Below are 15,839 nucleotides of genomic sequence, written 5' to 3' on the forward strand. Positions count from 1 at the left end.
TAAGTCAGGGTCAGAAATGATGCTTCCCAGATGAGAAACAGAACTGCCAACTGCCTCAGAGTTGAGAGGCTTCCCTGCATTGTTTTGATAGGATTGTGTGTGTGTGTGTGTGTGTGTGTTGTTGTTGTTGTTTTTGTTACTGTTGTTTCCCTTCTTCTGTTGTCTAGGTCTTTCTCCTTACATTTTTAAAGACTTTATTTTGTTTTATGTGTATTGGTGGTTTGCCTGCATGTATGCCTATGTGCCTTGTACCTATGGAGGCCACATGAAGTCATTGGATCCCCTGAAAGTGGAGTAAACAATTGTGAGCCACCATGTGGGTGCCGGGAACCAAACTGGGGTCCTCTGCAAGAACAGCCAGTGCTCTGAACCACTGAGCCATCTCTCCAGGCCCTGTCTGGGTCTTTCTTAGTCACACCAGATTGTCATCTGCTGCAAGGAATTCAGTCTCTTGTATTTTAAAGGCATGATTTTTACATCTGACCACAGGAAGAAAGTTAAAGTCCCCTCCAAACACTTGTTCTTATATACTTGCTTTGGGCATGACACAAGTTATCCCTGTCATACAAGAGTTACATGACACTTTGTCAAAAGGAGACCCCCCCCACACACACACACACTTAATAACCCTCTCTGTTCTTAGTAAAGGCATGCCCAGGCTGCCTCCTGTGGCTTACAGAATCCACCTCTTTGGACCTTGGCCCTCTGGCCTGACCTTCTCATCTGGTCACTCTGCTGAGCCCTGCACTTTTGGACTTCGTGTATTGGTTGCATCCTGCCTCTAGGACTTGGCTCTATTCTTGGAAGGCTCTTGCACTTTGGTATTCACACAGCCAGCTCCTCTACTGCTTTTGGACCTATGGTAGAACTCACTCCTCAGCTGGGCTTGCTGGGACCGCTCCCTGCCCTATCACATCCTATGCTTGGCATCATATTTTTTTTTCCAACAGCCTTTATCACTAACCGACTGTATAATTCACCTTTGTTGTCATTTTACTTTGTAGCTCGCAGGTGAAACTTTATAGTTTCCACTAAAAGATAAGCTCCATTCAGGGAAGCTTTGTGCTTCTTTTTGTGTTAACTGCTGTGTCCTTGCACTGGAGAGCAGTGCAGGTTCCACACCTCTGTGAACATGCGTTACCTGGGTGAGCAGAAGAGTAAATGAATGCCTAGGCAACCTCTAGTTTATCTCCATGGCTAGTTAGGTTTTTTGGTTTTGATTTTTACCTGTTCTGTTGCTTACAGCAAACAGCAACTACCTGGTGTGTGTGTGTGCGCGCGCGCATGCATGTGTATACATTTCTTTGTATACGTCAGTTCAGACCCTCAGACATATTGTAAAGAAAAATTAGTGATTTCTAGTGCAGAGCAGATGGTCATCAGAGCTTTGAAACACCCTGGTCAGCCAGAGTTTGTATTTCCACTGACTTTGGTCTCAGGAAACCTGGACTAGTCGCACTTACCCTCCATTCAGCCCCCACTTCTGCCTTAGCATTCCCACTGCTGACGCCTCCCCTGGGGAGGAGGAGGAGGGCCCTGGGGGCTGAGACAGGAATGAGTAACCTCCCTGGCTCAGACTCCTTCAAGATTGCAATCTCTGCTCCAAGACTCTTTGCCTTTTTCTTCACCTGGGAACCGCTCCTAGCCCCGCCCTCTTCTTTCTTCTTTGAAACAAATTTTATCCCCTCTCTGGTGGGTGGGGGCCAGTAGGGTCTCCATGCCCTTTCAAAGCCCCTGTTTGCTGAGCAAGCCTACCCCACAGATGACCTGCAAACTCAGGTTATTGCTTCCTTCCCTCTCCTCACCACAAGCCCATTTCTCCACCCTGCCCCCCTACACACACACACACACACACACACACACACCAGCTATTCGAGTAGCTTGGGGCCCCCGTGGGGGAAGTCTTCCAAGGCTGCTGCCAGCCAAACTGTAGGGTTTGGGGAAAACAAGAAGGGGTTTGAGTCATCTTCACCCTCTCTCTGGAGATAAAAGCCTGTGGCCATAACATAACTTTGCTTTTACATTCCCAGGAGCGAGGCAGTTGCTTCTGTCTTCTGGCATCTGTTTCTATCTTGACTTCTGAGTGAGTGCTGGACCACAGGTTTTAATGGAGATTAGCTGGGTTCAACTCCTCCTTCCCATCCCAGACCTAGGCCCTCACTGGTCCCATTTTCCTTTCCCGTTGCTTTACCATAAAGCTCGATGTAGCCATGTGCAAATGAGATTCGTTTTCTTTTAAAACGTTTATGAGGAATTAGTGCATATTTCCGTTGGCACCCCGTTCACGCTGGCTTCCCTAGAAAGAATGTGTGTCCTTGTTAACTGTACAGACAGGTAGCATCTTCTTTCTCTGTCTCTGGGCTTACCATTTTAATCAAATGCTTTGAAGTCACATGTTCACACAGATTAAACAAAGACTTGTTATGATCATTGAGTTCCATGCAGCTAAAAGAAGCCCATGTTGCTGAAAAGACCTTTGGTATTTTTAGTGCAGTAGATGTGGGATCTATGATAGCTGTCTCTGGGGCATGTGTAGAACCCTCTATTCGGTGCTTTACGGTAGGGTTTCTGAGTTTGCTGTTTGCTTTGCTTTGCTGAAACTTCTCACAGCTGACTTGATAGCTGCACTGAGCCCTGACCTCCGCCTCCCTCAGCACTTTAAAGGTTAATTTTGTTGGCGGATCGGATTTCCCTCCTGGGCTGGGGAATGGTGACACTGTCCTCACTAGTCCCAGGGTAGCAGATTCGCAGGGTGCTGTGATTGCCTGGCCTGGCGTGGGCGGGCCGGGCGGCTGCAGGAGTGTGGCCCCGAGAGAGTCTTTGTCCACCATTCTCCAGGGACCATAATGTAGTGCCATGCTCTGGCCTCAGAACCTTACAAGGTAGGAAGATTTCTCAAAGTTCCTGGGAGTAGGGGTGGAGGGCATGCGGTACCTTGTGGCTCCTTGGCTAGTATTGAAGAGCCCGGCACAGCAGGCAGTGGGGCAGCTGCCAAAATCACTTTAGGGGAGGCGTGTGTATGTGTGTGTGTGTGTGTGTGTGTGTGTGTGTGTGTGTGTGTGTGTGTGTGTGTGTGCACATACGTACAAATCCTGCCTCCCTACCTCCTCTACTTTTAACCTTGATGGCTTAGAGGTGGCTGGGACATTCCCTCAAAGCATTTGACACACCTTGATATTTCATCCCCCGCGCTCCAGCCCCTCTCATCAGACTAGGCTGCCAAGCCTGAAAAGCCGGGTGTTGCTCACCCAGCTGTCTCAAGCCTTCATTCCAGGTCTTTTTGGTTGCTTGGGGGAAGGGGAGCCGAGTGAGCTGGAATGGCCCACGAAAGAGCTACTGGTGGCTTGATTAAAGTGGAAGAGCCAGATGAGGCTGCGGTTGTGTTTACTAATACTGAAAATTACTGAGCAGGCCTTTTTTTTTTTTAACCTTTCTGGAAATTAGGTCCCAGGAGAGATGACACAAACAGCTTTAGGCATTACAACTTTAAATAGATACCTATATATCTGTTCAGAGAGAGGCATTCCGGCATTGCAGTGTTTTAGTCTAAGCAAGGAGAAGAGAGGTTATCACCACCTACTGTGTGCCAGGCATCTAGCAGACACCTCCTTTGGTTTTCCTTGCAAAGCCTGTAATTTCGAAATGAGTCAGTGGGAACTCAGAGAAGTTCAGTCAGCCCTTCAAGTTCACACAGCTAATAAGAGAGTGACTACCGGGGCAAAGGGTGTTTTCTCTGGTCTGTCTGGGATTCACTAGGGCGAGCTGCTTGGCAACCTCACTGACTTGAGAACCTGCTTGTTTCTGGGTTAGGAAACAGCCTTGCTTTACAGTAAGACTAGCTGCTGGGAATTCTGATTTCCTGAGGCTCCTTGTCTGTGTGGCAGCTCAAGGGCTTGGGCTGTGCTGCAGAGAGCTGGGGTCCTTACTTACTGGTCGCATCTAGGCAGGCCGATGACCTTGGGGCTGGCCAGGAGCTGCTGGGGCTTCCTTTCAGGCCGCTGAATGAGTCTTCGAGGGGGAAGATGTCCAGCTTGCATGTTAATGACGCCCCAGGCTGTGGGCAGTAGCTGTATAGGTGTGGCTGGTGTGCCTGATCAGCTTCCACCTTCCTTCTCTTCAGTTGCAAAGCGGTAGGTGACTTTTTTTCTTCTTCCTATCCATCGATTCTATGTGTGTGGGTGTTTTGTCTGCATGTATGTGTTCCTTATACATGCCTGGAGAACCCTGGGTCCCCCAGAAATGGAGATGCAGGTGCCTGTGAGCCACCCATGTGGGTTCTGGGAACCGAACTAGGGTCCTCTGTAAGGGCAACAAGTGCTCTTAATCACTGAGCCATCTCTTCGGTCCTGAGTGTGAGTTTTTCCTCCTTCTTTCTCTCTTTCCTTCCTTTTTCCTTTCCAGACAGGGTCTATGTAGCTAGCCCTGGCTGTCCTGGACCTCACTATGTGGATCCACCTGCGTCTGCCTTCTAAGTGCTGGAGTTAAAGGCGTGTACTACCATGCCTGATGAGGGGGAATTTCTTGACCTAGTTCTTTTTCTAGCCTTTTGCTCCAGAAGGCAGAACTTTAAAGGAAAGCCCTTGGCAACAGAAAGGAGACTCCCACGTCTGCCTCTCTGCCGGCTGCCCTGGAGCGACACCTGTCTTGTGTGTTCAGCTTTCTATAGCCCTAAGATGCTTTGGAAACTAAGTGGAGGTCGGGGCTGAGGAGAGCTTATGAGGATGTTGGAACCTCACGGACCCCCTCCTCCCACCTACATAGACTTAAGGTAGCCAACTAGTTGTCCTGTCAGGGATTTGTCCTGTCAGGGATTTGTCCCCTCCCCTCCCCACCCAACAGCGTTTGCTTTAGCTTGTTGAGATGTTTCCAAATGACTTGGTTTTTTTGTTTGTTTGTTTTTGGTTTTTTGTTTTTGTTGTTGGTTTTTTGTTTTGTTTTGTTTTTTGAGACAGGGTTTCTCTATGTTATCTTGGCTGTCCTAGACTCACTTTGTAGACAAAGCTGGCCTCGAACTCAGAGTGATCCACCTGCCTCTGCCTCCTGAGTGCTGGGATTAAAGGCCTGCGCCACCAAGTCTGGCCCAAATGACTTGTGATATTGCAGGACCCTTGGTTTGGAGAGCAGGTGGAAGTTCTGGTGTCTTGACTTCTTTCTTTCCTTGGTATGGCTCACCAGAACTTCGTAGTTTGTACCTGATAGGGCAATGGGCTGACATCCGCAGGCTACTGGGGTGAAGCCTGGAACTCTTCTTCCTCCTGGTCAGTGAGCGGCCACTGTTGTTCTCACTAGTTGCCGTGGCTGAATCTGTGGATGTTTAGGGGGGGAAACAGACCTTCTGGGAAGTTGCAAATGAGGACGAGTTCATTGAGAACCTTGGCCCAAGCTGGCTAGCAACTGGCAATGGCCCAAGCTGAGCATGGAGGAGCCTGGGAGGAGAGAAGGCTTTGTGTAGCTGAGGTCAGCAGACACTCTGGTGCCTGTTGTAACAATGAGGGGTCTGAGGCATCCAGACCAAAGCCCTGGGGTTTCCAACCATACCAAGCCGCCGCCGAAACCAGGGGGAGAATTTTCACGCTTCCTCGGAGGGACCACCTACTTGTCCAGGAGTGGGTTACCAAAATGGGACAAAGGTGCTTTAGGATGAAACTTAAGCCTGGAGCATTCCCCCCCCCCAAATCCCCTCTAAGCCCTCTTGGTGGGGTTTCTGTTTCCCTCTCTTCCTCCCAAGCCATTGGGCCCTGGCACCTGGCGCCATCCATAGAAGTGCTTCCCGTTGGGACCTTGACCACTGATGACAGCAAGGAGCAATGTGCCCAACCGCCCTCCCCCATCCACTGCCAGCTTCACAATATCAGTAGTACTACTTCTCATACCTTGCAGGTTCCCTGCAACCTGGGCTGCTCTCTGGTGTGCCTGGGGGAACCACGCACGCACGCACATCAAACCCCTTTGTTCCCACCAAAGCCATCTGTGAGAACTGAACCCCGTGTGCCATTAACGCGATACCTCCCCTAGAAATGAGGGTGCTCTAACAAGGTCATGGGCGTCTGGATTCCAGCTCAGAACCTATTTGGTTGCTTCTCTGCAGAGCTGGGGCAGTCTCTGTGTGCCTCTTGAGTTTAGTGGCCCCCTTGTTCACATCTAGGTGAGGCTAAACTTGCTGAGTTCGAGATTTAAACTCTGCCCTTGCAAAGTTCAAAGTAAACTTCTGGGTCTTTTTTTTTTTTTTAATACCAGAACTGCAAACAGCATATGCTAGCCTCAAAGAGACGTGGCTGGCTTGCAGGTTTTTTGTTTATTTGTTTGTTTTGTTGTTACTTCTTTGGTGTTTTTGTTTTCTGGTGTTTTGTTTTGTTTTGTTTTACCTCTCCCAGTGCTGAGGGTCCCAGGTCCTCATGCTGTTTCTGAGCTATAGTTACACCCCACTTACATGTTTTACTTTTAAGTAGCTGTGTCTTCTGTGGTATGGCAAACTTCTGAGACATTCTGGTATATTGAGTAGGTGTCTTAAAAATCTGTGAAGTGAGTGAGTGCTCAGGAGATGGCTCAGTGCCTAAAGCTGGTAACTCACTTTCAATCCAAGTGTGAAGGCCTAAGATTGAATTCCCAGATCTGTATAAAACTGAGTACATGTAGCATGTACGTCTGTGATCTCAGGGCTCCTAGGACTACAGTGCGATGAGAAGTAGAGGCAGGAAAACCTCCAGAAGTTCGTGAGCTAGCCTGGTGTACACACCGACACTGGTGAACTACATGTGGCCTGCAGAGCCCTTGGGTATGAACACACACACATACACACATACACACACACACACACACATGCCATATACATACACACACATACACACATACACACACATACACACACACACACATACACACACATACACACACATACACACACACACATACACACACATACACACATACACACACACATACACACACACACACATACACACACATGCCATATACATACACACATCATAGTCATTCCACTTGTAGTGGACATTTATTAGTCCACTTCACAGATTCCCACTTTCATGACCTTTGGTCTATTTTCTTCAAGCCTCGGTTTCCCCATCTCTGAGTAATTATTATTACCTATATCAATTTCGTGGTAACTGGGAGAAACTATATTAAATAATAGCCAGGCACACTACCTAGGAAGTTGTTAATGCTACTTATTATTTTGATTATAGAATTATGAGAATTAAAGGATATTAGGAATATCAGCAGGATTTTTGGCATCAACTCAAGCAGGGGTTTCTACCATCATCTCTCTCCTCCTTTATGAGAGGTCTGTGGGAGTTCTTGAAAGGCTTTTGAAGGCTTCCCTGAATGGGACCCTGGAGCAGTTAGGGCTGGAGATGCTCTGAACCAGCCTGCTGGTAGGGAAATAGTTAACATACTTGTTTAGTGGGAAGTGCAGGTAGGCCACCTTTCCCTTTCTTTTCCTGGCTTTTTTTTTTTTTTTTTCCTGGTAAGCCTAAAGCTGGGCTTGCTCACTCAACCATACTGAAGGAAGGTCTTCATTCCAATCTGGCCCTGGGGTTTCAGGGAACAATTGCTTTGAACAATAGCCAGAAAACAAGTTCCACCAGTCTAGGCTTTTTTTTTTTTTCCTTCGACTGAATGCAGCTGTCTAGGCTGAGGCAGGGGACGGGGCGGGGCAGGGGGCTGGTGGCAGAGTGGGCTCCACTGGGACTCTTGAGCTGAACTGGAGGGGCTAGCAGGTAAGGTCTGGTACAGCTGGTGTTGCCTCCTGGGAGTTTAGTTAATTGCAGAGATGTGCTAACAGGGCAGGGAGGCCGGGGATGGTTCGGAGAGCACTTAAGTCTGAGGGGGATCCTGCCTCCTCTGGTTTATTTTTACAATGTTATTTAGCACATCTTTCTCTTGAATAAATAGTATTATCTCTCAAGGAGTCTATTTGAAAAGTATAATGATCCTCCCTCCCTCCCTCCTCCTCTCCCTCCCCCTTTCTCTCCCTCACTGTAGCTCCTTCAGTAATTCCAGAGCTAGGCATGTGAGTCTGGGTGGAAAGATTTGAGTGCCTGTCCCTCTAACCTTGCCAGTCTGATCTCAGTGAGAGGCAAAGTTGTAGATATGTTACCACATTGATTCAAGATCTAGGCTGGTTGTGGTGCTTTCAGACTTTCAGTCTCCCTACCCCCACCCCTTGCTCAAACCTGCCCTTGGGATGGTCACTCCCCACCACAGTAGCACAAAGCTGGAAGTGTGCAGAGCTGAGGTAATTTACAATCCTATCACCTGCAATTTGCATGCAGACAACCCATAGTTGGGCTGCTAAAAAGCATGCTTATAGCAACTGGGCGGCATGTGAATTCCTGGCTGGCTGGCTGGCTGGCTGGCTCGTGACTCAGAGAGCGACTCTAAGACACTGAAACTGGGTCTCTGGGTTCATGGATTCTTCTGAAGTTTGGGAACCCTTCTCCTTTCACATCTGTATCTCCTCCAGGGGAAGAGCGTCTGGGCACTTGTGAGGAGCTTGGTTCTAGGACAGTTGCTGAGTGCTGGCAGCCCTGAGGTCTCTATCCCTGTTTGCTGGGTAGAAGTTTAGTGATAAGCTTGCTGACTGGCAGGTAGGGGATTTGAAAGTCTCCCGGCTCTGTGGACTTTCCTCCTGGTGAACTGGCCTGGGGTTGAATCTCGCATTTTCTCTGAGTCCTAAGCATCTGGAGAAACTGAGAGTGAAAAATGTCATTGGTCCAATCAATGTCTGGTGTGACCATAAACTACAGGCAGGAGCCTAGCCTCTTTCTGTGTGGCTAGAGGGTGGTCTGTTGTAGGTGCTAAGATGACGTGGCTGTAAAGATTCTATAGTGGGTTTGCAGCCTTTGATGCATGACCACGTGGGACAGTGGGCATGAGGCTTCCGGTGGCGGGGGGTATGTTGAATGAGAAAGCATACCTGTTAAAAAAGACACCTGTCGGCTGAGCATGGTGGCACGCGCTTTTAATCCCAGCACTCAGGAAGCAGAGGCGGTGAGTTCGAGGCCAGCCTGATCTACAAAGAGAGTTCCGGGATAGCCAGGGCTACCAAGAGAAACCCTGTCTTGGGAGCATTGGGGGAAAAGACGCCTGTCATTGGGCTGGAGAGATGGCTCAGTGGTAAGGAGCACTGGCTGCTCTTTCAGAGGACCTGAGTTCAGTTCCCATCACCCACATGGAGGCACATAATCACATGTGACTCTAGTTTCAGGAGACATGATGGGTACCAGACACACAAGTGATGCACAGACACATGTGCAGGCAAAACACCCATACACAACACATTTTAAAAAGTGAAAAGATACCGCTCGGGGCTACCTGACATGGCATATGTGCAAAACATTGTACTTGTTTCTCTGGAGACGTAAATAAATCACTGGGTAAAGCATTTTCCCATCAAATGTGGGAGCTGGAGTCTGGATTCTCAGCACCTATGTAAATCCCAGAGGGTGGAGCAAAGCCCAGCCTCTGAGATGCACAGATGGGGACTCGCTAGAGCAGGTTGACTTGACCAGAGGAATCATCTAGCTCTTGAGTTCAGATGAGAAACACCACTTCCATACATAAGGTTCAGAGTGATTGAAGACTCAACATGACGAGGCTCTCTGGCCTTCACAGTGCATGTGTGCGCGTACACACATGTGTACAAGCAAGAATGCACACATGTGCACACCACACACAGTAAAACAAAACACAAACAGCAGACAAGAAAACACCACTAACCTGAATGAGTGGTGAAGTGAGGAAGCGAGGACGCGAAGAAGCGGCTGGACATTAGATCAGTGGCCTGATTGGCAGTGCTACTGAGCTGGCAAGGAGGCTCCAGTATGGATGGGCAGTGGACTGATTTGTCTCATCCTCACATGCCTCTGAGCTGAGCCTCCTGCAGATTTCGTCAGAAAGGAACCTTCTGGGCTTGCTTATGCAGAGGAGGAGCCGAGAGCCGGCGAAGACAGGTCTCACCTGAATCCTCTCGGGACATGGGTCTGGGGGCAGTGCAAGGAGGCATGGGCTCTGCCCTGTGCATGCTGGTCCGAGAGAGCAGGGAGCAAAGAGCCCACAGGCCTGGGCTTAGAACTGGATCAGAATGTGCTGTGCTGCAACTCGGCTGTCGCTGTAGGACACCAGAGCCACCTGGAACCATATCTGCCTAATGCCCTGTGCCATCACCCATATTTGCATTACATTTATATTCCAGGTTGTACTTACTTCCTGCTCCCAAACATCGGGTAGCCAGAAGGTCAGGATTACTCTGAATCCTGTTTGACCCTATGTGCATGGCAGCTGGAGGGGCTGGCTGACTAGATGGATGAATAAATGAAGGATACTGGCTTAAGGTTCAAAAGTGTTCAGTCCAGCAGGACATGGTAGCACACGCCTTTAATCCTAGCACCCAGGGAGGCAGAGGCAGATGGGTTTCTGTGGGTTCGAGGCCAGCCTGGTCTACAAAGTGAGTCTAGGACAGCCAAGGCTACACAGAGAAACGCTGTCTCGGGGGGTGGGGGGGGGGAGAAAAGAAAAGAAAGGAAGGAAGGAAGAAAGAAAGACAAAAAAAATGTTCAGTCTGAAGTTCTTAAATAAAAGTGTGTGGCAATCTGGGTGTGGTAGCTTATGTCTGTAATCTCAGCATTTGGGAGGCAGAAGGAGCATCAGGAGTTCAGGGTCCTCTTCAGCTTTTCTAGGCCAATCTGAGCTACATGAGACTCCAAATTTTAAAAATGCATGTATGTATATATGTATGCATGTATTTGTCTATTTTATGGCATCCCACCCACTCACTGGCTAAAAGTAGGTGAGTACCTTTAAGGCTGCTCCAGGTGTCGGCTGGTTCATTGAGAGGATGGCAAATGATTGTGCATGGCTGGGAAGGGGAGCTTCTGTGTTGACTGTTGCCATGGATTCATGGAAGCATCCTTGCCACTGTTCAGCCAGAGCATTGGTCAGATATGTCTGTGACGTATATTGAAACATAAAGAGACCTGGGGCTGCTCAGATGGCTGAGTGGCTTGCTGCCAAGCCTGACTGCCTCAGTGTGATTCTCAGGACCCACATGGCCAAGAAAGAGAACTGACTCCTGGAAGTTATCCTCTGACCCCCACATGTGTACTGTGGCACCTACCACACACACACACACACACACACACAAAGATGATGATGAAGAAGAAGATAATGATAATGGTGGTGGTGATGATGATGATGATGATGATGATGATGATGATAATAATAATAATAATAATAATAACAATAATAATAATAGGACCTGGGTAGTTCAATCTTCTTGTCCAGCAGCTCACAACTGCTTGTAACTCCAGCTCCAGGTAATGAGAGAAGGGAAGAGGAAGGGAGAGAAGAAAAGCAATAAAAAGGAGACAGGATAGCAGGCCAGATTTTGGAAACGCCACCTCCGGGCAGCAGCTGGGACCGTCTTTGAAAATGCTGCTTTGAGAGCCTTGAAATGCAGCGCAAAGGGGAACACAGGAGAAGCTCTGCCAAGGAGCCAGGAGGAGCTGTCTCCGGTTTGTTTGTTTACATAAACGACCAAGTATTGCGGGATTGCCTTGAGTTCGGAAGGTTTGGAGTAGTCTTGAATGTCTGATCCTCCTGCCTCCACATCCTGAGTGCTAGGATTATAGGTGTGTGCCACCAAGTCCTGTTTATACAACACTGGGGATCAAACCTGGGGCTTTGTGCAAGCCAGGCAAGCACCCAGCCACCTGAGCCGCCTCCTCGGCCTCCATCTGCCTTGATAGCATTAGCTTTAGGAGAGGATCTGTGGGCTGTGCACAGCCTCTTAGCGTTAATGCATTTGAATGCTCAATAAACGGAAGCTTTGGTGTTTAATCCTGGATTTCCTTACAAGTCTGGTATCTAAATCAAGTATTTCCGTGTAAGTTCTGATTGTCTCAGGGTTAGAGTGAGAGAGAGCTCAGTGGTTCTGAGCCCTGGCTCACAACTGTCTGTAACTCCAGTTCCAAGGGATCAGCACTCACTTCCGCCTTTTGTGGGCACCAGGCACATACATGGTGCATAGATATACATACAGGCAAAACACCCATACACATCAGATAAATAAATAAGCATATATAGGTATATATTTTTTTTTTCTTGAGACAGGGTTTCTCTTTGTGTAGTCCTGGCTCTTCTGGAACGTCCTCTGAAGACCAGACTGGCCTCAGACTCAGAGATCTTCCTGCCTCTGCCTCCTGAGTGCTGGGATGAAAGGCGTGTGCCAGCAGCATGGCATAAATAAATGTCTTACAGCTGTGAAGTCACAAGGCTTTTTTGTAATGTGCTCACATGTGTTTGTTCAAGTGCATAAATGCAGTGCTCACAGGGCTTTCTAAACTTCATGTACACACACTCTGATGCACCGTTCCTTTCTAAGCTTTAAAAATCACATTCTGAGGCTGGAGAGATGGCACAGAGGTTAAGAACACTGGCTGCTCTTTCAGAGGTCCTGAGTTTAATACCCAGCAACCACATGGTGGCTCACAACCATCTATAATGAGATCTGGTGCCCTCTTCTGGCCTGCAGGGAGAATACTGTATACATAATAAATAAATACATTTTTATTTTTATTTTTTAAGTTACACTCTCTTCACAGCGATAAGACCCGAAGTCCTAAGACATGGACTAATGTGTTTGGTAAAGGAAATTTCAAGGCAGAAGAGCACTCAGGTTAGGGTGTGGTTACTGCTCCCCACTCATATACAGTGAAAAAGAATAGGTGGGGCAGGAGGATAAGAAAAGGGAGTTTGTTGGAGGAAAAGAGCTTGGGTAGTTGAAGTTAAGGTACTTAAAGAAAATAAGTGGTAAAAAGAAACCTGCTCCACAATAAAACCACAGCAAAGGAACTATAGAAGGCTTTGCCGTTCACAAACAACTATCTGACAACTGTTCTTGCGGGGCGGTGGTGGCGCACGCCTTTAATCCTAGCACTCGGGAGGCTGAGGCAGGTGGATCACTGTGAGTTTGAGGCCAGCCTTGTCTACAAAAGCGAGACCAGGACAGTCAAGGTTTCACAAAGAAACCCTGTCTCAGAAAAAAAAAAAAAAAAAAACCAAAAAACAAAAACAAAAAACAAAACAAAAAAAAAACACCAAAAGAACAAAACAAAACAAAAGTTGCATTCTCCTACCTCTTGCCATCTCCAGTAGGCTCCTTTGTCAGACTTAAGGCTAGAACACGCGTGGGCAAATCCCACTGAGAGTGACCATTCCATTCTCAAGTGTAAGTGGATTCTTTTGTCACTGGCACGCAGGGTTTCTTGCCCAAATTCCATCTCCCCATTCTGTAGTAAATTCACATTCTGTCTTTTTGTTTTGTTTTGTTTTCCTAAGACAGGGTTTTTCTGTGTAGCCCCGGCTGTCCTGGAACTCACTCTGTAGACCAGGCTGGACTTAAACTGAGAGACCCATTTCCCTCTGCCTCCCAAGTGCTAGGATTAAAGATGTGCGCCACCATCGCCCAGCTACATCTTCTGGATTTCTTCCCAAGTCCTAACCTTAATTGCCTCTCATAACTTGTATTGATCGCCTGATCTGAGTTCATCGGCACTGGCTCCCTGCCCAGGTTGTACCGGTTTCCTGATGGCTTGACTGCCTCCACTTCATTGATGTCCTTCCTGCTTGATTGGCATCTTGCTTCCCACATTTTTCATGTCTGTCTCCCAGCTACATGTCTGGAGTCACTTACAAATTGCACTTCCTTGATAGCTGGTTGGCAGGCATGTTTACCAAATAACAAGCCTACGCACACTAGCTTTAGGCAAGCACAGGGAGCTTGGTCCTCACTGTTCCCTGGGTACTTCTGGCTTCAGGTCTGGCTGGAAATAGAAGGCTTCCTCTTCCCTGGTCAGCAGAACTCAGGATGTTGAGGCAGATGCCTTGCAAGCTAGTGCAATGAACTGCAGCTATCTTTTAGTTGTACGCATGTGTGGTGTGTGTGTGTGTGTGTGTGTATGTGTGTATGTGTGTATGTGTGTATGTGTGTGTGTGTGTAGGAGAGGCTCTTAGCTTTTAAATTTCCAGCCACCCAACACTGTGAAGGCTTCCTACCACCCTTCTGCAAGACTTACAGCAATAGCCATCTTGTAAGGCCACATGGGGCAGTAATCTGGCTAAGTCATTGCTTGAGTATCAGTCCTGTCCTTCCTGCCTTGTGTGGCCTTGAACCAAATTCTTGGACTCCTGGGGGGAATGGATCATGTTATATTTGATGTGCACAGAAGCTGTCATGGGAAGCTGTCTGTGACACTGGAGACAGGATAACTGGATTCTGACCCACTCACATGTCTCTAGCTGACCTTGTACATGGCATCCTACCTTTTTAAGCCTCAGTTTCTCTAGCTGTACAACAGAGAGACAGTGGCCCACCCAGAACAGTGTCACACGGACACCAGCAGCTTACTTTATGGAATTAACTCATGGTTTTCAATTCAGCAAGTACTTTAAGCACTTGCTGTATGCCTACCATCCCACAAACAAAGAAGGAAAATATATCATATTGAGGTAATGAAACATAATGGCTTGACAGGTAATGGAGAGGTGATGCGACCTCTGAGACCTAAAAGATAGGAAGACAGGGACAACCTTCCCTCCTGAAGGAAAATAGTCCTGGCTTAGAAGGGACAGAAACCCATGTGGTCAGAGCCAAGTGCCCAATGGAGACAGGGCTGCAGGACAGGAGTGGAGAGAGATACCAGATACATGTGGGGGAAGGGAAGGGAGGGGTGGCAGCTAGAGACATCAAGGAAAGGAGTGACTAGACCCAGTGACATTACAGAAGGTCACTCAGGCTGCTGTGGGAGGGAAAGTTGAGAGGAAGCCACAGACTACGGATGAGCTGGTCCATGTATGGTGACCCAGGCCGAGCCCAAGGTGCCGGAAACCACGGGGTGGCAGCCTATAGAGAGCTGCACATGGATGGAGTATTTTTGCAAAGAGCCCTGGAAAGACCAGATGCCAGATTACATGTGGTGGTGTTGGGAGGTGGCAGACAGTGACAAGGACCCAAGGATGGAGGACCATTGCCAGGAGACTGGCCTTAGGCAGGAAGGGGTTGACCTCTACATAGCTGAAGCTCGGGAAAGGAAGAGCTGTGCTTTATATATACCATGGGGTGTTATGAAGGCAGAGCTGGTGATGGGATAAGATGGTCTCTGGTGACACTTTCCACCCTTCCTTCTTCAGTTTGTTCTGGAGGGGCATCCGGGGGACTCCCACAACACCTCTCCTGCTTGGGTCCCCCTCCTCCTGCAAGGGGCTGCATTGACTCCTCCCTACCATTCAGATCCCGCTCTGCCAGTCTTGCCCTGCCCCTGGCTCTGAAGAGGAGTAATTATCTTCAGCAAGGTTCCTAGAGTCAAGGGGAAGATGGAAGGAACATGGCCAAAGAAGGACTGTGGCCTCAGCTCACGAATCCACCCACTCTGGGGAAGTGGGGACCAATCCCTTTATTCAGGTGCCCTCAGTGCTGAGTCCCATCTTAGCAGGAGCCCTCTGGGAGACATTAGGTCACAAGCTGGACCTCTGCTAGACCATTTTATCTGCCTGGGTCATCAGCCTGCTCCAGGAGTTTGGGAGGCCCTGTTTCTCAGGATGTTTTATGTCTCGGCAGCTGGGATGACAGCAGCTCCGTCAGCAGCGGCATCAGCGACACCATAGACAACCTCAGCACGGATGACATCAACACCAGCTCCTCCATCAGCTCCTATGCCAACACGCCTGCCTCCTCCCGGAGAAACCTGGATGTGCAGGTAAGGAATAAGATAGCTGGTGGGCAGTACAGGTGGGCAAAGCAACCTTGCACTCTCACTGGTTTT

General features: G+C 48.5%; 1 protein-coding gene across 2 annotated transcripts in view; it reads left to right on the plus strand.

Annotated features, from left to right (window-relative positions):
- Nav2 (neuron navigator 2) overlaps positions 1–15,839 on the plus strand; it is a 363,149-nt gene that overhangs the window by 276,846 nt on the left and 70,464 nt on the right. For both annotated transcript variants that reach the window (XM_051148610.1, XM_051148608.1), the window contains one exon: positions 15,635–15,773. In XM_051148610.1, the coding sequence (XP_051004567.1) occupies positions 15,635–15,773 (139 nt within the window). The remainder of the gene's footprint in view (positions 1–15,634; positions 15,774–15,839) is intronic.

The sequence above is a fragment of the Acomys russatus genome, chromosome 7, assembly GCF_903995435.1.
Source record: "Acomys russatus chromosome 7, mAcoRus1.1, whole genome shotgun sequence".
Classification (NCBI taxonomy): Eukaryota; Metazoa; Chordata; class Mammalia; order Rodentia; family Muridae; genus Acomys; species Acomys russatus.